This window comes from Ooceraea biroi, chromosome 6 (assembly GCF_003672135.1).
Source record: "Ooceraea biroi isolate clonal line C1 chromosome 6, Obir_v5.4, whole genome shotgun sequence".
In the NCBI taxonomy this organism is placed as follows: Eukaryota; Metazoa; Arthropoda; class Insecta; order Hymenoptera; family Formicidae; genus Ooceraea; species Ooceraea biroi.
In genome coordinates this window covers 5924423-5951634 of record NC_039511.1, presented here as the reverse complement: position 1 = coordinate 5951634, position 27212 = coordinate 5924423, and the positions used below count along the sequence as shown (strand labels likewise).

At 35.1% G+C, this 27212-nt stretch overlaps 2 protein-coding genes across 4 annotated transcripts in view; one reads left to right on the top strand and one right to left on the bottom strand.

Annotated features, from left to right (window-relative positions):
• Positions 1-27212, bottom strand: part of LOC105284944 — a 167459-nt gene that overhangs the window by 138694 nt on the left and 1553 nt on the right. The window lies entirely within an intron of this gene.
• Positions 1697-27212, top strand: LOC105284940. The gene is made up of 4 exons (XM_026970575.1): positions 1697-2856; positions 22853-22954; positions 24992-25177; positions 25626-27212. The coding sequence occupies exons 2-4, from the start codon at positions 22870-22872 to the stop codon at positions 25676-25678; spliced, it is 324 nt and encodes a 107-aa protein (XP_026826376.1). The 5' UTR covers positions 1697-2856; positions 22853-22869; the 3' UTR covers positions 25679-27212.

The window sequence follows — 27212 nt, the reverse complement described above, 5'->3', positions numbered from 1 at the left end:
TTATTGTACAAAAGCCATGGCACTGGCGGGCAGAATTTTGTGCACAAAAGCGCTGTTCATAAGCGAAGTGTAATAATACGCTCTCGATCGCGTCCGTCGCTTAAGCATTGTGGTTTCGATTTACGCTTTGAAATATGTACTATACCATCGTAGCATACATTATTGTTGTATATTAAGGCAAACCTATGTAAAAGCTATGTATACATCAAAATTACGTAGTTCGTTTATGGTTCGTTCAATTTTGCAAGATTTCGTGTAGTATTAAATATACAAAGCACTATTGCGGAGCATGGGATCAATCCTTTATAAAATAATTAAAAATCTCGTTTCATTTTGTCGCTATACAAACACATAGACACGCGCCGTTCTCACTCATGAACACACGAACTGTATGTATAACCGCTTGCATTCTTAACCGAGCTTAACGTAACCCATTTCCTACCGGTACAAGCTCAGCTTCCTTACAATTAGCAAGCTGAATTTCTTCGCATGCGTTTCGGCAACATGGTAAGTATCTCTTTAAGAAACAATTTACATTTAACAAAATTTCTCTCATTCCTGCTAAAACAAGACGCTTGCCTCACGTTTATTTTTACTTTACGTAGAACCGTTACAGACTTATCGTGTTGAAGTTCGACCGTAACGCATTCGAATCCTGTATTTCTAGCTTCTTTTCTTCACTTTTATTTTCTCCACTATAAACGAACTGAGAATGTCTGTTTGTAACACTGTTTCTAAATTTATAGCATCCTTTCTCTTTCCGAAGGGACTATGTATGTGTAAGGGTGCATGTGTATGCGTGTGATTGTTCTTTCAATAAAAATGCAGGATACCTGGAGAATCCTCGGGGATTTACAGGTTCATGAAATAACACGACTTGATTAATTATCACCTCCGAAGGTGTGTTTATCGATTTTTGCAAACTCTGAAAACAGGGTCATTCGGATTTCACTGTAACTGATGGGATTTTAGATAATTTTACAACGGAATTAACATGTGACATCATCAATCTCTATATTACGCTTATACGTGTTTGTTGCATATAGTACACTGTCGTGAGAAATTTTTATTATAATAAAACTTTCAATAAATTATAGAGGGTATCCTGAATTAAATTGCATATATAACTTTATTCATGCCTAAAACAGAAAAGATTACTACTTACAAAAAAAAAGATAACCATTTGAAAGAACAATGAAATAAGAAATATAAATCGATGTTATCTCTAATAAAACTTCAAATTGAGCAAATAACATGATTATCATAATATTTAATTTAATAATTATTTCGAGAAAGATAGTTTCGCTCTCCCTCAAGTTTCAACCAAAGTCCAATATTATTTTAAAGCTAGAAATTTTCATTTTTTGTTTGAAGAGATAACCGTGGTTGGTTACTTCGGAATTTGTGAACCATAAATTAATCCCAAATGATATAGCAACGTCAGAAGACGACATTATGTCGTCATACGCGTCATTATGTCTTCATACATCATTATGTCATCTTCTGACATCACTTTGCTACTTGGGATATTTAGAAACACTTGTGATCGCGGAATCCTAGGACTAACCAGCAAACAAATCCTTCGTAAGCACAAGTGAATCGCCGTACATTCGATTACCGGTCCTGCAAGTTTTCTAGGCTTTTCATCGAAATCTCGCCTGATATCTACGGTGGCACATGCGCGGATAACGGAGCGCGCGAGGTAGTCGTGTTCTCGGTCAGTCGGCCGAGAGCCGTTGGGAAACTCGAATCTCGCATGCGAATTTCGGTGCTCGCGATACACGCACGAGGTCTTCGTAATCATCAACCAAAATCACGTCTGTTCTACGCAGAAGAGAATAGGTATTTTCACACACCGCAAAATACGGAGATTGCTGTATCAGCATTATCGATAATGAAATTTAAACCTGCTCCGATACTGACTAGGCAGAATGAGTACTTCGGTCAAATACCTGGCAGAATAATACCTTGAATTCTCTCGTGTGGAAAATTGGCACGTGAAAATGGAGTGTCGTGCAGCCGTGATTAATCGCAGGCCAAAGCGAGAAAAGGCCCAGCTCTGAAAGTTTCGCCGAGCGACGGAATCTCGAAAGAGAGCATAAACGTGACTCGCCTGATAACGTGAATCGAGACCGACGAACTTTGGGCTACTCCAAGCGCATTTCCAGGAATATGCTGGCGTGTTGGTGACAGAGAAAAATCGATCCTTAAGTGTCCCCGACTTATGTTGCACGATAAAGAGTACATCTCGGAATCATTTGGCAACTCTGTGTAAATGAAAGTGTAGTGTTAACGGGAATATTCTGAAAATTGATGTGGTATTTAAACAAATCGCAGTCAATTGATCACAGCATATAAAATAATATAATAAATCCAAGCAATTGATCATATAATTCATCAATATTCAATAAGGACAAATTTCCATAATTCTAACTGCAGAGGATCAGACAATTTTTCAGACATTTACATTCGTAATAAAAAATTGTATGGACTACGCTTACGAAAGTCTATTATCGGAAATTTTATATGTAGAACCCTTAATTAGCTTATAATTTTTATACGAAATTAGCGTAACGTTAATACCCACAAAGTCTCTCTCTTTCTCTCTCCCTCTCTCTCTTTCTCTCTTCGAGATATTAAATGTCAAACTACCGAATGTGTTCGGTGAAGGACTTAGTCTAAGGAGAGTTAGGGTTCATGAGAATTACTGTTCGTCGTTCCTTCAACTAGTTCAACGAGGAGAATACATGAAGTTAACCAAGCATGAACAAGAGGATACCCGGTGCTACGATTACCCGGAAAATTTTCGTAGAGCTTGCGTCTCGAGGATTTCACGCCCTATAAATTAATTCTCAGGTAGGTTGATTGGTCGTACTGACACCTCGTATCTACAATTATTCTCGGAATCTCCCTCAAATTCACTACAATCTACCCGTAATTCCTGCATGACTTATGTGCAGGTGAAACATGAAGGAATGAACTGTTTAATCTACAATATGCCATAGTCAGCGACAATTAATGTCGTTGTAAATTTGTATTCATTTATATTTTACCATTATTTTACCATTATGCAAAAACGTAAGATGAAAAATGTTCAGTAAAACGTCTGTATCGACATATCGTTTATTGATATTGTATTGAAAATGCTTATTCAATAATAATAATAGATTAAAAGAAAATCAATAATATTTTAGAAATATATTTTAGAAATACCGAAAGCAAACACATGAGAGAGGAGAAATTGTGTTCTTCAAATATTTAAAAAGTATTGTAGTCTTTATATTCTTTTTTAAAACAGTGGAATCGTAATTTTTGATGCTTCGGTTTCCCTTCTATCAAAATCAAAAGTAAGAGAATCAGTAAAATATTGATTAATCCTTCTTCTTTGAGCTTGCTTCAAGAAATGTTGAATTATTCGTGCTCGACTACCGCGAATAGTATTCACACGACTTTGTGTTCGGCTCGTTATCCAAAAATTTAACCGATTGTATTTCTCTGTTCACATTTCACAATGTGACGTATCGACTTTCGATACTCGCCCATTGCTGATTCATGACTGCGAATGGTTCCGACGGAGCTTCTATTCTCCTTGCAGCATTAGCCCACATCGCGCACGATATGACGTTTAATAAACGAGATATAGAGAAGCTCTGAATCGCTTTCGGATCGAAAAATTGCACTTTCATTCTGAAATATTGCTTCTACTCTGTTAAAAGCTGTAATCTTTTCTCAACCGAGGCGTGCGTGGCATCTGTCATTTTCATCTCGGTACTATTTCATTACGTCTCAATAAGCACGATAACATGATAACATCTATAAATTACAGTATATGCAAAATAACATGTTTTTTGCAACAACAATTTTCATGTACTGTTTATCACGTATTTTTTATCTACTTTTTGTCAAAAGGAACACCAGATACTTTCTCTTTCCAAGAAAGAATTGACCACTATCCGGTGTCATTATAATAACGCAATTATGCAGTTAATTAATGTAGGTAATTACAGCAAAGTAATGCTGAGATAGAATAAAACATTATTTTCTTACATTTTTTGTGCTCCGCTATCCGATGATCAAATGACATAGTGACTATAATAAAAAACAGTCGTCAAATGCTGGCGCGTGATGAAAGAAAGTCTTGCCTGGTAGGTAGAGTTCATTTTAGAAAATGAGTCTAATCATGAGGGTCACTTTCGTGACGGGAATTAAGTACTGACCCAAAGTAAACTGGCAAGTCTATGGATGATTTTCAATCCTTCTTTCGCAATATGCGATTGATTCGTCGCACAAGCGATTCAGTTACTGAGATAAAAAGATAAAATTCAGCAAAGAGATCAAATCGACTGGAACAGAATTGATTAAAAAGTCAAGCAGAAACAATCGAGATGCACGTGGTTTTCCAATAATGGATCTTTTTTTGTTCTCTTCGATGTACCAGAGATTAATATTATAACGTTTAATGTTATAATATTATAATAACGTGTTATAATATTAATAACATTATAACATTAAATGATGAATTAGAGCGTAATCTATTCAATCGTATTTATGAGTTTAAACTTTATGACAAAGGTTATAGTACAAAAAGAAAATGGATTTTCCCATGTATAATATATTATAATACACAATCATAATAATTGGAAGATTAATTAAAGAGAAAATGTTACACACTCATCCAATCGGAAACAGTTTAATGTTTCTTCTGTTTATATTAACAACGTAACTGAAAGTGACGCTTGATATGATTAATAACATAAATTTTACAGTGAAAGTCGCGGCGTATCTAGATGTACCCAGGCATATGTAGTGTAACCCAGCAGCCTAATTTAGATGTGCCCGGGCACAGCTAGCTCTGTCCAAATGTCGCTGATAACAAATAGCGTATACAGAAATTTCTCGATAATATGGAAATGTACTTTATATTTATAATACTTAAATTAATATTAAAACATGTCGTACAGGGCGCTTCAAGTTTATCCACACATCTCCTTTTGAATCGTCTCAATTATTTGCAACTTATAAATAGCATTTTCGGAAAAATAAGAGTATATGATGATAAAAAAAGAGATGAAAACAAGAGGAAGTGGAAAATGTAGATTGAATTTTGATTGCAATGCAATTCTCTTCCATATCACAAATTCAATACACAACGGCAATGGCTTGATTGCGAGGCAATTTTTTGCCTTCAGGCAGGCGCACCCGCTTTACCGAAACTTTTATAGTGAAGTAAACGTGTTATCCAGATTCATCCGAAAGCGAATCAATAGCGGCAGCCGGTGGAATTGCCAGTACTTGCCAAAGAGAAATGATACGATGCCCCACGGGTACGATACTCCAGAATTCAAGATTCAAGTTTCCCGTCTCGTTAACCCTCGTGGCCTTCTCGCGATCAATTCCAGATGGAATTTCATCTGTACGAAATTCAAGCCAGCGGAAACTCCAAGGAAACGAATATGAAATATCACGATGCGGCTGGCATAAAGAAAGTAAAAGCCTCCAAACATCGTTCACGGAATTCTTATATATTAACGCCTCACAGTTGCGCACTATCATGTACGCTGCAAGGCGATAAATTCACACGTACTTATTTCATGAATTTCCGTCACCGCTCGAAGAACTTTTCGAACTGATGTCTAAATAAATGCGAATACACATACAGTTCATATGCTTCTCATAAAGAGAGAATTTTTATGCTTGGTTAGAAAGTTAGCAGAGCAGAACTTGCAGCAACTCCCGAAGAAAATAACAAGGAAAGTATCTGGAAAAAGAGACAAGATGCTTATGTGTTTGTATTAATGAAGTTACGCTTCGCGTCGATATCTCCCAATTTATATGTGATGTAAGAATAATGTATGTTCACACATGGCAATGTCCTTCCGTAATGTTAAAGCAACTTAGAGTTTTATTACTTTAGTACACGTTACTCTCTAGTTTGATAGCGTTGCGTGAGACTCCGCGACTAGTAGAACTTTTATTACGTTCTTGCACTGTAATTCTACGTACCACTTTGCTCTCATTTCTGTTTAACGCCGCACTCGCGCTTTACGAAATAAATAGATAGAAATAGTTAGATAGAAATTATCAGGATTCCGTGATTATTATAACGAGATAATATCATAATCATCAGAAACATATTCATTAATAATGTACACGCCTTGATTTATTCACTGAATAATTATGATTCGTGAATTACGTGAGTATATGCAAATTCAGTTATGACTTAATAATGCCTGTGAGTTTATTACAGCGGAAGATGATACACCGTAACAGAGATTGACGTTACAGAGCTTGCACAATTTGGATATTCATGAATAAAGCGCGTTATAATTGTCTATGTTAATTAATGCGCGCGGAGTGTCTGTTCCAGAGCTTCGCAATCGTTTTTAAGAAAAGTACTCCAGTTCATTAGCACAACGAGCTCTTATATTCGGAATTGTTAATTAAGTGCTTGTATAATGAGACCGCATTTCACGTAAAATACCTACGAGAATTGTTTTTATAATTATAAGCATCATAAAAGACTATCACAATTTCAATTTCACTGTTTCTCTTTGCTGGTTGAAAATATTAACAAAAAAATTCCATATAGTATTATTAGCTAATTATATCTCTTTGTGCTGCAAATATTTAACTACTTTAAAAGGGCCTATATACAAAAGCATTTTTATTTCAAACTAATTATATTTGTTGAAAGACAGAGTTCTTTAAATTGGATTTTCTTTCTACATGTTCAGAATAATGTTGCCTCAACATGTATTTACATGTTTAATTGACGATGAAGCGTATTTTTAAGTACGCTTCATCGTCTTTTTTATTTTACAAATGAGATTTTTATGAAATTACCCTTTAGTTAAGTCCCTCGGCCATTTCATAGTGTGGATCAAACTTTTAGCAGGAATTCTTCCAACACAGCGGCAGATTGTTTCGTACAAATTACGGTGTAACCCTTTAGTGAGGCCTGTTCCAAGTTATTGCGAAATTACGACGCATTTTCCGTAGCAAACGCAATTTAAAGTGCTAACGCAATTAAATGGAATTAAGTAAGAACGCGCCAGCTGAGTAATCCCTGCGAAATTCACAACATCATCTAAAAAATTTACATCTCAGCGAGAGTAAAAAGCGCTCGCTACTTTTGCCATTTTTGTGGTACTTAGGTGTGCTCTCATATGGATAGGTAACCGCCGAAGCACGCCTGAGCAATCTTTCGTAACTTAACTCTCAACCTGCAAGTAGTCGTGCTAGAAGAGCCGCACTCAGCTGGAACATTATTTCCTAAACAACTTCAATTATCTTGCTTACTTTCCTAGAATGGCGTTTTCCGATTTCGGGAACTTCATTACGTGTAAAACTTTAATCCTGTATAAAACCAACTACTTGTACGCTTTGCATTCATCGCATGCAATTTGCATCATAATATACTTGTGCTAAAAAAATAATAATGTAGCGTGTACTTCATGTCTTCCTACTGTTTTCTAACGAAAATATGAATATTTTTTCTTGTATGATGTAACTCATATTTTTGATTTCTCATATAACATATTCGAAATTCGAGTTTTCTTCGTTTGATAATATAAAAACTTTTTGCGATGTATCCAATTAAGGTAATATCTCTTCATTTCTTACTCTATCAGCCCGTGATATTTTCAATATTCTTCGGTAAGCCCACATTTCAAAGGTCTCGCTCTTTTTACTTGGCTTCTGTAAGCGTTCATGTCTCAACGCCATAAAAGAGAACGCTGAGACCATAAAACACAACGCAATAATTTAATTCTGAGAGGTACTTTTTAAAGCTTTGTTTGTTCGACGTTTCTTTATTTTCTGGAATGAGACTTTGGCTTTTTTAATTCTTCCTCAAATTTCTTACGGCAATTACCAGCTCTCATTGATCCAACAGCCAAGGTATTTATAAGATGTCACCTTCTCGATCACCTCATCTTCTATTTTAATCCTGTTTTGGGTGTTTACCTGACTTGTATTAATAACTAACCATTTAATCTTGTAAATCCCTGTTCTCACTATGGTATTCACTACTAAAGTAGAACCATATCATTCGCATATCTTATGTTGTTAATTAATTATCACATCATTGGCAATTATGCCTTCTGTCTTTTCTTTGAGGGCTTCTTTAAATCTCTTTTCGAAGTATAGATTAAACAATAGTTCAGGGAGGAGGGGAAAGGGGAGAACTCTAACATCTCTCAATATTGATACTTCTTGTAATATCTTGTATTATCCACTCTAACTGCTTTCTGACTAGTTTCAGTACATTTATTATTATACATCGCTTCAAACCAGTTCTATTTCCTCGAGGATGTTTATCATTTTATCATGCTAAACTGTGTTGAAGGCGGGACGCTTTACAGAATGCAATTCTCAAAGATATGCATTTATTTGTAAGCCTCCGGCGATGTTCCGAACTCTGGAAACATTTAAACGTATCTCTGACCCAATCTTTAAAACTACGCGATTCACGGGAATGGAAATGCTCTTTAATTATCTCTGTTTGCATTTAGAATTATTTGTATTAATGCGAATGGTATATAAAGCATGATTAGTACAAACGAGATACAACAATTTTTGTAGCATTCTAGTCATTCACCGTCAAGCGTAAGAAATGCCCACAAAATCACCAATGTTTTCTGGATTTAAACGCGCAAGCACTTTGTGCAAAACGCGTGGAAGAGAAACATAAAATTGTCACTGCAATACTGCCGTCTGACTACTTTTTCATGGCGTTCCAGAAGGCGCACTTCCGAAAGCCAATAATGGTCACTTTACCCCTTTTTCCTGCGTCCGTCTCTGCGTACTCTCCGACACGCCTCGCCTTTATCCTCCGACACGTTCAAAAAGTAGACCACCGAAGGGTCGTAGTTGTTCCGCTTCCTAGTTCCCAGTAACGACATGGAATTTACCGAAACGGAAAAGAGGGTGATATCCGCTTACCGAGCAATATCGGAGGTACTACGATATTTAAAGTAGGGAGCAGAACAAGGATTCTCCCCCACTAATGGTAAACGTTGCACCTGCGACTCTCCCATAGCTACAAGCTCCAATTAATTATAATTTATACCCCGGAGAGGAATGTTGAAAGCATCATTGTGCCGGAAGCAGAATTGTAAAAACGAATATGAAATATTCAATTATTTTTTGATTTTTCAAAAATGTCCTCTTTAAAATTCTCTTGATATTCAATCACAACAAATCAACCGTGTAGAATTTGTTTAATTAAATCGCTATTGTCACGGTCAAAATAGTTTTATTCTAAACAGTGGATTTTATGCATATTTTGTCACATCATAAAGAATCAATACTTTTCCTCACGTTTAACATATTAATTTTGCTCTCTTCACGATTGAAACCTAGATTTTTATGAATTATAATATCAAAGGGAAATATCCGTCTCTTATTTGGTGACTGAGAATATTCAATCCAGCAAACAAAGGAACATTATTGCGCGGCGAGAAGTCAGTCGTAAGCACGGAAGAGGAAGCACTTTGTCCGCAAGTACGCTTTCCTAGACACGCCATTTTCTCCGGTCGTCGTCGCATCCCTTCAATTTGATCTACATCGAGATCCGAAGCGCCAAAGTACTTTGTCCACAACAGTGAAACTGAACCTCTGCCTATCTCCTCGAATTATGTGCCAGCCATTCATTTAATTAACCATCTCATCCCGCAATTTCATGCACCATGTGTACTAGGATATTGCGATATTCCTCCTAGATCATGAATTACTGATACTAAATTCAACGTTTAATTAATCTTTTGCAGAAATTATTTCCAAAACTACATTAACCATTTCAGTCTTTCATTCTGACATTATCAGCATAACTTAGTCTAACAATGAATTGACGTTTGTTACTTAGAAGATTTTATACAAAAGATTCTTCAAATACATTTAATTTGCTAACTACAATTATGCATTATTTCAAATATTCGGAGAATGCGAAAAGCTAACGCAAAGTTCTTTGTTGAGTTTATCCCAGCGTACAACCGCGAACGATTTTACGAGTTATTACGCTTTTTCCCATGAAATTCCGATGCGATCGTAACGAAAATAGATCGTGCTTTGCAACGCGATGGATTCACGCTTTGGAGGTACGCTGCGAGAATGTTTGCGTAAAGGAGCAACATCGCTATTGACGGATCAATTGACCAACAATAATGTTATTGCAGTAACACGCCGTTGTACTGCAATCAGTGTCGTCAACCACCCCCTCGAATAAATATCAACGAACAAAAGATAATAGGCCAAGTCAGACAACAACGTCGATAATGACGGAAAGAGAACGGGGATCGAAAAGCGCGGAGCGATGACCAAGCGCGATACATAGAAGGACGAGAATAGTTCTCGGTCGAAAGAGATAGAAGCGACGGGGATCGACGGGTTTGCAAGGACGGCAAACAGATAAATGAAACTGTTCGCTGGCTATTATGCGGCGGTTCGTTTCACGTTCCGCGTGCAATCGCCCATTCCGCTTTCTGTATCACTGTTTTGCGTAGCGAAGAACAGAACTGCGAGAAACTGTTTTATCGTTAATAAAGAAATAAAAGGACTTGTAATATACCGCGCTTGAGCAATAATTCTGTTATATTGTGAAATTTTTGCAGCTTTTTAACGAGTCTCTTTCAAGCGCAGATTTTTTAATAGAAGGATAAAGAGAATATGTGGAATATGCATTAAAGAGAGATTACCAAAAAGGCAACATGTCATGCTTAACAAATAATTCGTGCTTGAACAAAATCGCATGAACGTTACTTTTTCCACATCATTGAATATCGTGTTGAATCGAAAATTCCATTTCCACATGGACGGATGGAAATAAAACGCGAAGCTCGATCGAAACGTCGATTGGGTAAAAAGTGCAATTTTATTAAAACTTATAATCGTTTAGTAAAATTAACAGGATATTTTACGTACCAATATCAATGGCTACTATTATTATACAACCTTATTATATTTTATTCAATTTTAATGTATTTTAATATAACGGTAAAAATCCGAAACACTATTACGTATGCACGATGTTATATTGATGATATTATATGACAGATAAATATATATTGCATTTTCTACGTACATATATATTATTGGTATTGCTGAAGAGCACTTGTGTGTTTACTGAATATGCGTTTACAAATTACGGATGAGTAATCTATACTATAAAGTGCATTGTAGTTAACGTTAAATTTGATGATCGTATGTCAAATTTGACATACGACAATAAAAAGTCCTGTCAAATTTACAATCCGACTAATAACGGACTAATGCCGCGAGCGACTGATATCAGAGAACAGCCTGGGTAGCGGGAAACCAGTTCATATCTCTCAAACTGCAAGCAAGCCGAATTATTAAATTACGCAATCATTCATGTTATAGCATTCATTACGAAAATCTAATTTGCGCTTATCATAGAAGCGCATACATCTCGAGTTTATATTCCCAAGACGAAAGTTTCTGAAACTTCGACGACTTGCGATTTAGTGTCTTGTTATAACAAATAAAACTAAAAAGAAACTTTTCTTCTAACCATGTGAGAATATGCGAACTTTACTTGGTATTGTATTTCAAGTAAAAATCATAAATATCGACATTTTCAGTTCAATTATGATGTTATTAATAAGATATAAGATAATAGAACTTGCGTTATATTATATATGCGAAAAGATAGCAACACAATATCATTTTAATTACTTTATTTTTAATCATTTTAATCATTTCACGCAATATTAATAATTGACAGATTTTCCAAATATTCCAGTCCATTCCAAATATTTCTCTAGAATTTACGGACATCAAATTTACTCAGCATCTTTTTGATGCAAATAACTAAAAAATTCCTCGGAGAGAGATCGCCAATTGTTTCCAGAATCTACTTTAGATCGCAGAATATTCTCTGAAGGGCGAAAGCTTCAACTTTATAAGAAAAAAATAGGATGAGAATCTGGTTGAAAAACAGAAGGGTAAAAAGAAGTTTGCTGGATTCCGAGGATGTTCAGATGAAATGTGAATCATCGATTTCAAGTAGCCTCGCGACCTGCGACCTTTATATTTCAGATATTCCACTGGTTATGTCAGATCTCTTGACAAGGGAACTATCCAACAATATTTTCAAGAAATATGCACAAATTTCGTAACGCAGATATTATTCCGCACAAAAAATGCTGCTCTCTCCTGCATACCGGAATAGAATTATCGCGGGTCTTTATTAAATCTACTCTTTATTAAATTCACGAATCCTATATTCTTTGCGGTTTAATCGATAATTTACACTACTACTGTGGCGTATATTTGTGTAATAATTGCGATATGATATGATATGTATTGATTTAAATTTGCATCGTATTACTTTCTCCTATATAAATTATTTCCCGTCTCTCACGTTTTAGACTCTTTGAACAGAAAAATAATAAAACATATTATACTTTAGAATGCTCAAACTTTTTTCTAAAATTATTTTCACAGTTTTTGTGTAATTTGTAAAAAATGCTGTGTGAAGATTTATGCTGTACAAAATTTCTCTCAGATTAATTCGAAGTATCCTTTAGATACGTAGAGTGTGAAATTACAATCCAATCATTGCATTAATACCGTAGCAACATTCATTTCGAGAAGTACTTCGACAAAATAAATCCAATAGATGATACCACAATCATACAACTGTGAATATCCATCCATTTGGGAATAATCATACACATGAATTATGCGGACACTGATATTTCTTCTGAATACGTTATTTGGAATGTGTTATAATGATCCATATATTACAGTACAACAGGTGGATCGCGATGGATCACTCTCACGACACACACGCCAGTACGCGTAACAATTACTCATCGGTTCTGACAATAAATAACGCTCCATCACAGCGTGGCGATTTCACACGTACGCTATGTATGACGTATTTTGGTGATGTTTTCCGAAGAAGAACGGTTTCCTCTCTGAAAAAGAGATAATCCTCCAAAATAGTCATCAGACTTTTTATGATGGAGCTTTCTCGGAAAGAAACTTTTGTGTATCTCCAGTACTCATACAAATGTATGAGTTTCCTGATTACGTTGGAACGAACTGCGGCACACTCTACATTTGCGATGTAGAACACATGCACGTGTCGGTTGTCCCATAAAACACGACAAATTTTTGGCACGATGAATAGTGTCGAAAATAAAATGCTAACAGAGAGATACATAGCCAGCGATTTACAAACATTATTGCGATTCTTGCTAACTTTGAAGACATTGTGTCAGAAATACCAAGACTTACGAACTTTGGGTAACTCACAACGCATTCTCTCACACTGTTTCCCTTTGAGAATACTTTTTGGAAGTTGTGATGAGCTATCGTAAATCATTGCGTACATACATGTACAATATATGTCTCAATATATGTGAAATCGTAAACCGCGAAACAATATCGCGATTGACTAATCGAAGAAAAATGTTTCACTTTATTGTCATATTATAAAAGGCGCACGCATACACACATATATATTATAATAAAATGTTATTTAGTATATTAGAAAAATATATAGCAAATGATATTTTTACATTTTTTACTACATCGTAAAGTTGAATTATTTCGTTACATAAGAAACTACTTTTGTCTAGGTTACTCAAGTGAGAAGCTAATTATAACTAATCAATAATAGCTACGCGTGCGAAGGAAGCAAAGGACGTTGACGCGAAATGCTATAAAATTTCTATTCGTGACTCATTTCCGTAACGTGGAAATATCTCGACTTTGATACCTACAACAGTAAAAGCATTTTTATTCGATCGCTGCTCAAGCAAAGTGTTTCAGTTTTCTCTCGCGTTGCTCACGCTGGTTTTTCACCCTTTTTACACCCTTTCGACCTCCGCGCTTTAAACCCTCGCGTTCGTTCTACTTTCATTAATATTTCCTGCTCTTATTCACCGACATCCACGTCTTTGTGCAGCGTCTAATCGCAATTAGCGACTGGACTGACGCCCAATTGCAGTAATAATTATGCACAATTGCAGTAATAATTATGTCACAAGCATGCCGGAAGCATATTGTACTGTCTTTCTGGCATCGTAAAATCACGGAAAAGCGAGAATCTATTAACACTCCATAAATATATTATAAATATATTAAAGTAATCATAATATTATAACTTCTTTGTTATTCTTTTGCTTTAATTGTTTTCGATGGCTGCAACTTGAGCTAAACAATTACAATTTTTAATTGCAAGTTTTCTTTATTCATATCAGAGAAAGTTATAATAAATCAAGTTACAGTTATAAATAGAATAATTTAGCACGATTGCGGGGTGACGCGATGTGTAAAATTTCCATTGAGAAGTTTATCCATTTTTTAATTAATCAGAGAACACGCACAGTGGAAGTATTCGCGTGAGAGAATTTTAAAATCGATTAAAAGGCAAATACACATACAGAGCATGCGCACATAATAAATAATAAACAGGTATTTAATTGCGTTTAGCTGGCCGATCAAATTGGAGTGAATAAGATCACATTTTCTCATTAATGTGGCTCTAACACGCTACTCGGATAAATCCACATCAGTGATCTGGGTTAACGAGAAGGCAACGCCAAACTGGAAAAGAACTTACAAATGTGTGAGTTTCGTCTACTGTGTATACGGTCAGACGAAAAATGGGAAAAGGAAAAGTCATATTCAGATGCGACAAACATGGTTGCACTTGCATGGTAGATGTTTTTTATGATATCCTATCTGGTTGGAAAGTATCATAGAATGATATCATTGAAATTGTGAGGAGACAGAAACTACAAAACGCGTCCCGGTATTTTTACTCAAATACTACTCAACAGAAAGGCTCTTTCCCGAGGGAAATTTCTACGCTGAAGCTGCGGTCATGAGAAAGGCCGTGTTTTGTTCCGTTTTAGTGGTAATGGAGCACTAAGTGATAGATGATAGAATACCAAATTTCATGTTACTATATAATATATTTAATGATTTACTGAAATTTTTTAATAAAATTTGTATTTATGTCATATAAATGCATGCATAATGCAAATAAGAATATACATCTAAATGCTGGTCAAACTATGGAAAAAACTCGATAGTACATACACATATATATATCCTCAATCAAATTCACTTATGGCTTACGTATTATTTCCTATCATCTGCGATCTAATCTATATTTTAACAAGGAAAAACCATTTTCCTAAAAATAATATTACCAACACATGTCTATGTTTTTTCATGCACGTTCATTTTCCGAAGAATATTAGATTTCAGCAAAGCCGAACTCTAGTACCTTGATTAACGGTAAACCTCACTGTTCATGTTGCTCTTTGTACAGAGAGCGCACGTTTTCTTTGACAAGCGTAATTTATAAGTGATCGATAAGTCGAGACATAAGAATGTGTTTATTAAATAGCGATCTGAGCTAATAATAAGAATATAACAGTAGATCTCACCAGAGATATGCGGAATTTAATACTTCTGGTATGCGCATACCTGACTGAGGATGTCCTGCCGTTGAATTATAATTCAAGTCCCGACAAGTGAAAAAAATATTGCAACTGACCGTGAAAACGAGACGGCGAAGACACATGTGGAAAGTAATGTCGCTCTATAAACCGAGGAAAAATTACCACGGACGTTTGTCTACGAGTTTTTCCACGGTACGGGGGAGTATATACTTCCTATGCTGCGCACGTAAACTTTGTAACACATATCCTTTTTCACCGGATTCGAATGGAATAATCCGTAGCTGGAAGTTTCGGATATATAATATACTTACATACACATACATACATACATACGATAGTTATGTATGTTAATTACAATAAAATGAAAAAAATACTAGGAAGAATAATTATAAAAATAAGTAAGTATAATTATATAATACCCGTGGTTTTCATATTATAGTACATTCAAGGCACTTTGAACATTTAATACGAAGTATGATGAATAAATAAAAGTGAAGATAATTTTTCCTATTCATAATATTCTATACCATAATTATACACAAAATAGGTTTGTCTAAAAATCTTGGTATTAGAAAACTCAAGGGAGATAAAGTGTTGAACCGCAAGACCAAGTAATATTTCATTTTATCGACAAACATGTCCTTTACTATGGGAACAACGGCAGACTTCGCATATAGGTCCAGAAACAAGTATCTATACATGTTCCTGGCAAAAGTCATAAATTTCCAGGACATCGTACATGTAGCTTCGACCGCGTGAGACAACACTTTCAACCTTACAACGGCAAATTTCACAGTCCGCGCTGAATTAACTGTTTAATGTGACAACATTAAACATTAATAATCCTTCTTGCTTTATTTGATTCGAAGATGAAACGGATCATTAATTTTACGCACGACAGAGAGAAAAGTATATGTATAATTTCATATAATTTCAGAAATAAGTTATAACAATAGCCGCAACAACACGCTTCCTTTGTACTCATACATCATGATGTAATAATTATGAATAATTAACATATCAAACTAGTTGTTTCGCAGAGTCTGCCGCGAGGTATTTTTGCGACAGAAAACTTTTCTTCAGTTACGATTCGCGGAAATGTCTGGTAGCGAGGAATTCCAGTACCGAGAGATATTCTCGTCGTCTGACTGCAAATATTAATGTAGAAGATGTTTGTGCACCGGAAATTGCTTCGTTAAAATATTTCTTTAATATTCATAAAAATAAACCGTTACAAATTATCCACTAAATGAATTATATTAACTAGATTAATCCAGCAGAGACATAATATCGTAAATTATCAGAGGTAAAATTCACGATTATAATCAAGAATTAACATACATACGATTAAGTTAATTCGACAAATGCAAACCATCCATCAATTATATACGAATTACACAATCCATCGTATGTGCAATTCTTGGTTTTGATAAAATAAAAAAAATGTCACAAAACAATACTATACAATATAAAATCTTCTAGATAATAATAAAAATCTTATATTAACCTAGATATCTTCAAAACATAAAGTTTACTCGTAATACGAAATAATGCTATATACGTAATATAGTGATTCAATCTTGAATAAATTGAGCGAGAACGCAATATATAACTCATGCAGACTGTGAGACCAAGAAGCACGCGTTTAGAATATAAATTCAAGAATGTGCAATGGACGCGGCAACTGCCTTTTACCTTTTGTGCAATTTCTTTTGAAGAGATACAAAAGCTCTGGCAAAAGCAAGGATTATTCTCTCAGCCACACACATACATACACATTGACAGGAAAAAAGTGATTTCAACTTTTTGAAATTTACCACGTACATCCTTTCTCATCATTTATCTTTCTAACAAGCTAAAACAAAGCGCGAATATTCTCCTATCGTCTAATTACGTTATTTCCAGTTTTATGTCTCTGTAAATCTACTTTTATGTTTTTTTTAATGAGAAAATCTTAAACATAAATGCTTACATGATTAATCAATTACATTTTCTTTCGTCGTAAGATGTGGCGCACTAGGAGAACCTTAATAGCCATTAAAACCATTAGGGGTTTAATGGTCGGGAGAGCGTTTTACGAACGTCTAATGGATGCAAGACTTACGTTGGTGGCCGAAATTGCTCTGGTCTCAAGTCTAACTTGTAAATGTGCAACGGTGACCTCGTATAACTAAGAACTATAAAAATCTCAATACCTGGCTGTCCTTTTGGACCTAAACGAATAAAATATGCGAACCCCTGAACGTATCCGTACGTATCGAGAGTTATCGATCACAGAAACAAAGATAGATGGGTACTGCAGTGACTTTTTGCTCCGACAAAAATACTCAGTAGCTCGCTTTCATGCGTTTTTCCCATAAAAATTGTAACTTAGTTATCTCGCGATCACAAAAAAAACCATAATTTATATACGATTCTTCCTGCGGATAATTTGTAATAATAAATTACTGAAACATCAATTCCATTAATGAAATCAACATCAGATGAAGTATAGTACTTTTTGTAAAATCGAGTAGGATCGTGATCAAGAAAAACTTAGTAAAGAGGAGCATTAAAATTTCAAAATGTTTGCTTTGAAGAATAACAGATTAAAAGTGGATTTAGGTATTTACATTACAGAATTTGTCCTCGCTGATAATCGTTTCTGGGGAATAAATTCTGTATCCATCTCCCTCTCGATAAAATGCTCGTTCAATTTTCATAGAAAAATGCTTTTCTACACTAAGCCTGCAAGGATCTGAAAATAAGTTACTTATCGATACCCTTTCACATTCTCGAGATTAAAAACCAACAATTTGGCCATGTACAAAGCGCTACGTTTTTATAAAAGGTCGCTGTCTCTTTAGCAAACTGTGCCAATCAATTTCACTGAAACAAACGAAATACCACTTTGCAAGTTTGAACTATAAATATTTTATCGACATCGTTTAATATTTTAAATTATATTTTTTTTTCTTATATTATCTTTAATCTCAGTTATTTAATATTTTCATATTTTTGACGACCGTTTCCTGGAAAAATTAACGTTTCAACGCTCAAACACAATGTTCCATTGCCTGATCTCCTGTCTTTTTATTGCCTGCTTCCAGGATATTGTGAAGGAAGCAAAGAGAACAAAGGGGTGTATTTTCAGGAATCGTATCACCGAGGACGTGTTTAGGTCCCCGTTTCGCGTCACGATCACATTTCTCGGTGTCGTTTTGTTCCCAGCGATTTCGGGGTAAAATTACGGTCACGTGACGTTCATTGCCCGAGCTTCAAAGGACACGGCATGCATGTGCAAGTAACATGGCTCGTATGAGGTCGCGATATAGTGGACTGTTTCTGTAGACAGGAAATTAATAGACTGGCGCTACTAGGAATTAATGAATCTCTCATGAAAAGCAATTACGATTGATAACCACATAGACAAAGGCGCTCGAAACACGCTAACGAAGAACGATTTCATCTAGTGCTAGACGTTAGAAGTGAATGGAATGAGAGACTGTTGCTAAACTCATTAAACAATGTTCTGCCTTTCTAATCTATAAATGGTAGAACAAACAATCTCAATCATCTACAACTTAGAGATGTTTAGCTAAGCCTTGACCACGACCTTACTAACTTAGAAGTGGCGAATTAACAGTTTCTGAGTTCTAATTTCGCTGGTAATGTAGTTAAAGGTCAAAGATGAGATTTCGTGTTCGTGACCCGAAGGAAGATAACAAGAGCGTGGAGCGGAAGTAGCGGAAGGTGAGAGAGTAGGCTGGATAAATCGTGTTTATCTGCAACATAATCGAGGTTGCTCTAAATAATGGAATGCATGATAAATGATGCGGATTAAGCGACCTCCTCTTTACAATCGAATGAACCCTGACCTGAAATAGTGTATCACTTGTATCAATCCATCTTCACGAAATAAGTAACATTTTCTTCGTTTTTATTTCATGAGTATTTCTTATCTAGCAACAAGAACGGATTGCAAACTGTTCAACAAATAGCTCCAGAAATTAAACGTTACGGTCGAATTAAGTTCGTTGCCGTAATCGGATATGATCCTCACTTAAGCTCTATCGAGTAGAAAAAAAGAAGGAAAAAAAAGGAAAAGGAGGAAAAAAGGGAGAAGAAAAATGTAATAAGAAGCGAAAAGAGGAAATATACGTTAGGAAAGAAAATGCTCATGGTTTCATCAGATAGAAATCCAAATTGATATACATATCAAAGAATAATAGTTCTCAAGATTAAATCCGTATCAATTAGATTGATAAAACAAGTTAGATGAGGAGACAGATGAATATTCGATTCTAATCTCATATCAAGTATCAAATACAGTGGCGTGTCACTGTACGTAAACTAAGGTGCTAGGATGCTTAGTGCTTCACACTCGCATTCACGCATGCATATGTACAAGTGCGAGTATACCTCACTCTACTACGAACCTGTCAGAGCGTCGTATGCAGGCCTGGACCAAACATCTCGCCTGCTCCGAGAGCGGAATACGACGAACCCCGTATACATAAGCGATGTAAATACCTTGACATTCCACGATGTTGGGGCAGTATGGAGTACCAACTTCCCGCTGCCGTACATACCGTTCATGTATTCCAAAATGTGGGAAATGCAGATAAAGCTGTTAGCTATCACTGACCCTTAAGTTGCGCGTCACGAGACACAGTACATAAATTACAGGAAGACTAAAACATTGATAACAATAATTTTTATACAAAAATATATATAATACAAGAAAGATGTCTCTTTCTGACTTCAAGATAATTATATTCTTCCCCATAATACACCGTCCTTTAAATTTATAATAATTTTATGTAGGAGAACCTACACATACAAATATGCTGTTTCAGCGTCCGAAAGATTCCCTTGCAAGATTACATTTCGATCCAATTGATAACTCTGAAGAATTCGGGAATTGACTTTTCGTCTTACGCGAATATGTTCCGTGAAATGAGATCTTTCATACAAGTATGGTCGACCTATTTAGATAACAGGCACGTCGTAACTATTATTTTCCGGAGACCAGAGAACCTCATAGGCTAGTTTCACGAACATGCACCGAAAGAAGAAGATTACTTCTCCCTTTACTAAAAGTTAGTAGCTAATCTGGATGCTAATAAAGCAATCTGGTCCGAAACGTGAAAGTCCTGTCAATGTCTGAAACAGTGCCAACATCTCAAAATTCACTGTTTTTTCAACCCAAGCAAGTTTTATATATATTCCTGCCCTAAATCCTTGAAATAAATTCGGATTTCCTAAAAATAGTGCCACTACCATTCCTTATCTTTTTCCACAATTAAGCATCCCTGTGCTAACCTTCTTCCCCCTCTCAAGTAAAACAACCTTTTTTTTCCCCTCTAACACAATCTACCTCGTAATATCGCATAAAGTTAGGTGATCAGCACATTCTCCCCCAAATGCAAAAAACTTCACGCGCGTCCGGGGATGTTTTCCGAGATACGATAACGGCGCCCTTCCTCGCATACCTTTCCCCGCGAGTATTATTACCAGCTAAGGCTCCTTCGCGCTTGAGCGTAAGCAGAGCTGTATATATCTACAAACGATTTATAGTAGCAATATTCGACAAGCCACCGAACTAAAAATAAGGGTGGTAAAAACCAGTCGAAGAGAGATACGCCAAACCCTGCAGGCAATATTAGGGTTCTAACGAGAATCCAATCTGCCATAAATGGTGGATTAAAGAAAAAGATGCTGAGAAATAAGCAAATTCCAAATGCGTGGCCAAACAATGTCCTTACGTAACATATAAATTCCTTAACAAGCATATCTCACTTTAAAAGAACGTTGAATTGGCAAATGTGTGCGAATTGATTGACAAAACCTGATAACCTCGTGATAATAAAACGTGATAATAACGCATGAAATTGATTCGCGTTTACGAGGAATTTTCATGTGTACCTACTACCTACTGGAGATTAACCGCTTCGTAATTGTGCTACGCCCTAGCTAAGCCAGCTGGGCAAGCCTTACGCGCGCGCGTTATCCTATATTATCTCCTTCCGACGTCCGGCGATATCGCAAATTCTCGATGGGCTATCTCGATGGTTGTTATTACAGCTATTACAACTAGATATCATCAATAGAATATCAGCGATAGTTTTTTCCATTACATACTGTAATAGATACGCGCGTAATTGCATGAAATTAAAAGAGAAAATACGCTACATTTAAAGTAAGTTTGGAATACGTTTGTAGAGAAAAAGTTTCTGATAATTAAACAATGCTATCTGCGGAAACAAATACCTTGAAAGCTGAATACTTTTTATAATCACATTTCTTTTTAGAAGGCAGCTGTCAGAAATTTTTATGAAAAGTATTTACGCAATTCATCACAATCAACTTTCAGTAAAAGCACGGGAGCAGTTAAAAATAAAAGCTTTCGTATTTTGCATAGCTTTTCACATAATTTTATTAAAGCTTGGAATATTTAATATTACTGAAATAGATATAGAGATAATGTAATCATGAATTGTATGTTTTACAATTACGTATAACATACTGTATGTGGAGAGAGCTTTCTCACCGTAATTGTCATCGTACTTTGGGTTAAACATACTTAATAATAATGAATGAAGTAATAATGAAGCGTCAATTAAGATAAAATAAGATACGAGATGTATAATATTTATTTTATCGCCTTGTATCCATAAAAAATCATAGTTTTCATTAAATAGAATAATGTCGAGCAAACTATTCTTTGATAAAGATAATAGCGGAATATGATATATATGGCGTCTTATATAAATACTGCTCTCGCGAATATAACGCTCATGCAGGAATATCCGATGTTACGAACTTACGATATTCGCCACTCGCCAAATAATTTAAATCCCCAGAGTAACCAAGTACACTCGACGATCAAACGATTCTCGCGAAGAAATTCGATTCTCGCAGAGATTCCCTGTGTGCTGCGGATAACGGCAGCAATTCCACGTCTCTGACAAGGCGCGAACATCGCCAACTGATTCCTGGCGTGTGCAAATCGCACTTTGAAATCAGAGCTGCAGGTCTACCGGCTATCGATTCTACTCGATGCGAGTGAACTGCGCATTCCTACGCAAGAAACGTAAAAATCGTTCGTTATTCAGCACTCCCCCCTCGTATAACAAGCCGTCAGAACACTTGTCAGTGATGGCAGCAACGTAGTTTGATGGATCGCTACGCGACAAGACCTTTCTGATTGTATTCTGCTGTAACTACTCTGCAACAGAATTCGAATGCAGAAAACATGTCCATTTGACGTACCAAATTTCTGATCAAATTTAGATTCTGTTTTCTGTTTCATCTTTTCTCTTTATTTTAATTCGCTGCTATATGTTCTATGAGAAACGTATGTTGTGCACTAGCTAAAAGGGAGAACGAGGTTTACAAAGTCAGCTCAAAGATGAAATTCCATTCAGTTGCAGAACAAAGAAAAATGTCGGCCGAGGTGAGAGCTGGTCGACCTACCATGCCGACAATTCCGCACTCCAAAAGGCCTACGAACTTGGTATATCCTACGGGTAAGAGATACCATGTTTCTAATATATGAATTCTAGCTAGTTATGTTGAAACTAAGTTCTGGTTTACCACACGAAGTGTGTAACCATATGTACATAAGACTGGCTTTGTCTTGAGTCGCGCCGGTCTCTCATTTTGGAAACGTAATAATATATTAACTACACAGAGGAACGTTTAATTAGATACTTGTATGAAGTATTAAATCGTGCTCGCGACAGTGGTAAATTGCAAGTAAGTAACTGTAGCAGATCTCTTCAAGAGGTGTGGAGAGGGAGCGAGAGAGGATGAAAGATAGAGGATTGATAATGTAATTAGTGTCAGCTGTTCGCTTGTTATATAGAATGAATTGCGAGAATCAGAAATCCGCTAACATTAGTGCAATAACATGGTACCACTATCCAATTGTTCGTTGATTAAAGGCTTTGTCCGATTGCTATTAATTACTGACACTTGGACGCATGCAATCACGCAATCATTTCATTTCGTCATGCAATCACGAATGATCTGGCATGTAAATGTGATAAAGAGATTCTCGAGGCTATTTCAAATCGATCTTTCGACAACTATGATTTAAGAGATTTTTAATTAATACTTAATTGTTTAGGAAATACATTTTTAAAGGTGTAATTACTCCTTACTTATGATCCTTAATAATCCTCCTTAATAATTTGGATGATAGAACTGTTTGGATTACGGTTTTCGGCAGCTAATTAATTGACATTAAAACTCTATAAATTTTCAGCTTCGTGCAATCTGCAATCGGCGCTTCATTCAAATCCCTACAATATCCCTAATTTTCAGCAGCAGAACAACTCGTAGAAAACGTAATACGCACATGTTGATTTAAAACTTTCCAGGAATACATGGCAGCACGTGCGCAATATAAATTATATGGACATGTTGAAATTGTTTACAAAATGTATTATGTATAATCTTATAGAAAGTTATAAATCAATAAATATGTAATATGTTATTTTTCCATTGTAATTAAATTCAAATGTATTATTAAATTAATATTCATAATTATTAAATTATTAAATTAATATTCATTTTTCAACTGTTTACGAAAGCAATGTAGGATAATAAAAAATAAAGTTGTGTCCTATTTTCTTTCAAAAGTCGTCTACCATTGATAAAAAGTTTTCAAAAAGAACTGAAGAACTGACTTTTCTTTATACAAGAACATTCCAGTATGGAAGCTATGTCAAGTCTCACATATTGTATAGCGTTTAATCCAAGAAAACTGGGACACTTTTATTGAAAAATATACATGTTACTACGTTATGCGCTGTGTGCAAAAAGTTTTAATCAAATAGTTCTGTCATACTCGAGTAAACCAAGGTTTAAGCTCTTTTAAAAGGAAGTAGGAAGAGAAACTGAAAGTCTAATCACTACTATCTTAAATCCTGTCTTATAATCTTCGACTCAAGCAACTACTAACTTCGCTCTTATTATACGCTTGAAAATTTCGTGAACTGACAAACTCTTAAGAAAGAAGATATGTCTCCTTTAATGACACAAAACCTGCTTCGTGATTTAGAATATATAAATCTCTTTACGATAAAATATTGTATGCATTTTATTAAAAGAATACACATAGATAACAAAAAAAGTAAAACTGAGGAAAAAATTCCGAGATAAAAAGGTTAATTTGATTTTGTATGCATGAATAAAATCATATTTACATGCTAGTAAATTCGAAAAATTTGTCAAAAGTCTGTGAAAAACCGCACTAAAAACAATAAAAAATACCCAAACCGTGTTCACGTCGATAACAATTCGACTATACAGTTCTGGTAAACTTGATACGAGTTAGTTCATCGTTGTATACGCTGTCGAAAATAACTGTATAAAAACGAGCGTGTCAATATATTCTTCATTACAAACTCAGATATATTAATTTTCATGTAAAATAATCAAAATAATTCGTTAAAAAGCTTTGCTCAAAACTACAAAGAATTTCAGCGTTAATAGATACAATAATACTAATTACGAAATACCAACAGAGTACGTGATTAAATTGCATTTGCCACTTTCAGTGACCCCAGAGAGCATAATAATACCCATCGTGTCGTGCATCCTGGGATTTCCATTGCTAGCGTTAATGGTAATTTGCTGCCTGCGGAGAAGAGCGAAACTCGCCAGAGAACGGGCTCGACGAAGAAACTGTGATTTGGATCATGGTGCACTAAGCCTCGTTCGTTTCAGTCCAGTTCATCGTCTGGGTGAGTACTCACCGAATTTAAAAGTGAAATTAGAACACGCGCGCACGTGGAACAGAATTGCCGTGTGAAACCAAATCGTCCGCACAAAATAATTAAATAAATAATTATACTAATTAACCGAACATATAAAACGCACAACAGCTAGCTACAAGAAGATTGCTACTAATAGCTATCCAGGTTTTTCAAATTTCCAATTTTATGATTATCATATCTATAATATATTTTAATGAAACTTAAATAGATAATATATTTTGTTGTTTAATTACTATTTTATAAAATAAAATATTCTACTATAAAGTCTTCTATAAAAATATAAACTTTCAGTCTTTATAAGCGAGCCTGGCCTTTATCGTTCTTTCAAACGTTATTTTATAAATTTATATCTTGTTTGTAGAAGTTTGTTGAGGAATAAAATGCAACAGCGTTTGATCCTAGTTTTTTGTTTCAGTAATGACTACCGTGTTTTTCTCCCTATATTTTTTCCCTCGGCTTCCTGATTGACTGAATGCACGCATATACGTATACGCGAATATTCACCAGCGAGGCCATGTAAATAGCTACGTATATATACTATGTATCTAGTCATGTGTACGTGACCATTGGAATAAAATGTAAAGAGACCGAAAGAGGCTCTAAAACAGATTGAGTGCTATGCTGAGTATTCAAACTCCACGTTCATGATGAATATTTTTTAACATAAAACTGATAGACGTATTTGAACGACCGATTGTTTATATTTAAAAACGCACGCTTAAGAAATATTTAATTAAATTCGTTATTGTTTCGCCGTTGTTTTCTTTAGTATAAAATAATTCAGGCATTATTAATTGTGCCACACGCACGCACGCACGCACGCACGCACGCACATACACACACACACATGAAAAAAGACATGTAAAAAAATTAAAAAACAAACATTATTTTTACATGTAAATTAAATGCGTTAAATCACATTACAATATTAGAATCTTTTTGATGAATCTTAAAAAATTAAAAAATCGCACAAATTGTCAGAATCACTAATTAATATGATATAATATAAAGTAAATCTCATTCACGCACGCATGGAAAATCTCTTGTGACCCAATATCGTAAAAAAACGTCGTAATATCAACAAGGACCTTATATCGTTCTTGATGATCCATTTCCGTGGTGCAATGTGCTGCATAAAGTATGATGCTCTTGAGCGCCATTTCTCTTATACCGCAACATCTTATCTGATTTTACGTGTGCACATATTTCTACGCGGTCGGAAACAACCATCGAAATATTACCACGTTATTGTTCCACTATTAAATTCAAAAATATTTCCTTTTAAATCAGAAAGTCTTTTTTATCCTGCATCCAACACATTTTGTTCCCGACGGATGGAGTTAAAATATGACAACGAACATCGTTATGAAAGCATTGCATTCGCATCGCTAATAAACTCTGAAACCGTTCATTTACATATTGTTTGCGAGAACTTGGTAAATAATCGTACACTTCGATAGACAAATTTATGCTATCATCACTCTAAATTGCTTACATCGCAAAGCATTGCAAAACGTAATAATGCTTAAATTTAATATCATACTATATGAATAATTTGTAATCCAGAATATAATAGTTATATGTTTCATATATGTTATATGATACAAAACTTAATGTAGAACGTGTTTTCTAAATTCTGTGAATTTTAATTAATATCAATAAATAATTATTATTAAATTGTATTTACTATAAATACGGCATTAATTAAATGAAGTAATTACTGAAGCAAAATAGACATTAATAATGTGTTTGATATTATTAGATATCCTCGAAACAAGAGAAAATCAATATAAGCGCGCACATAGTATAATCTGAAATATTCATGTTATATCATCTTAAAATTTCTAAAAAAACGTGAAAAGTATGATACGTAATAAATAAGTAATAAAAACTAAAATCGTGCAACACATAAAACTCGCGCAAAATACAGCTTTTCCAATACACAGACGGATTTAAATTGCGATCCGTTATCGTGCACCGACTAATGTAAAAGAAAAAAAAA

Coding starts and splice junctions, on each gene's coding strand:
- LOC105284940 (XM_026970575.1), top strand. CDS start 22,870: ATGTCGGCCGAGGTGAGAGCTGGTCGACCTACCATGCCGACAATTCCG. Junction 22,955..24,991: donor GAACTTGGTATATCCTACGG/GTAAGAGATACC, acceptor TGCCACTTTCAG/TGACCCCAGAGAGCATAATA. Junction 25,178..25,625: donor CAGTCCAGTTCATCGTCTGG/GTGAGTACTCAC, acceptor TTTTTGTTTCAG/TAATGACTACCGTGTTTTTC.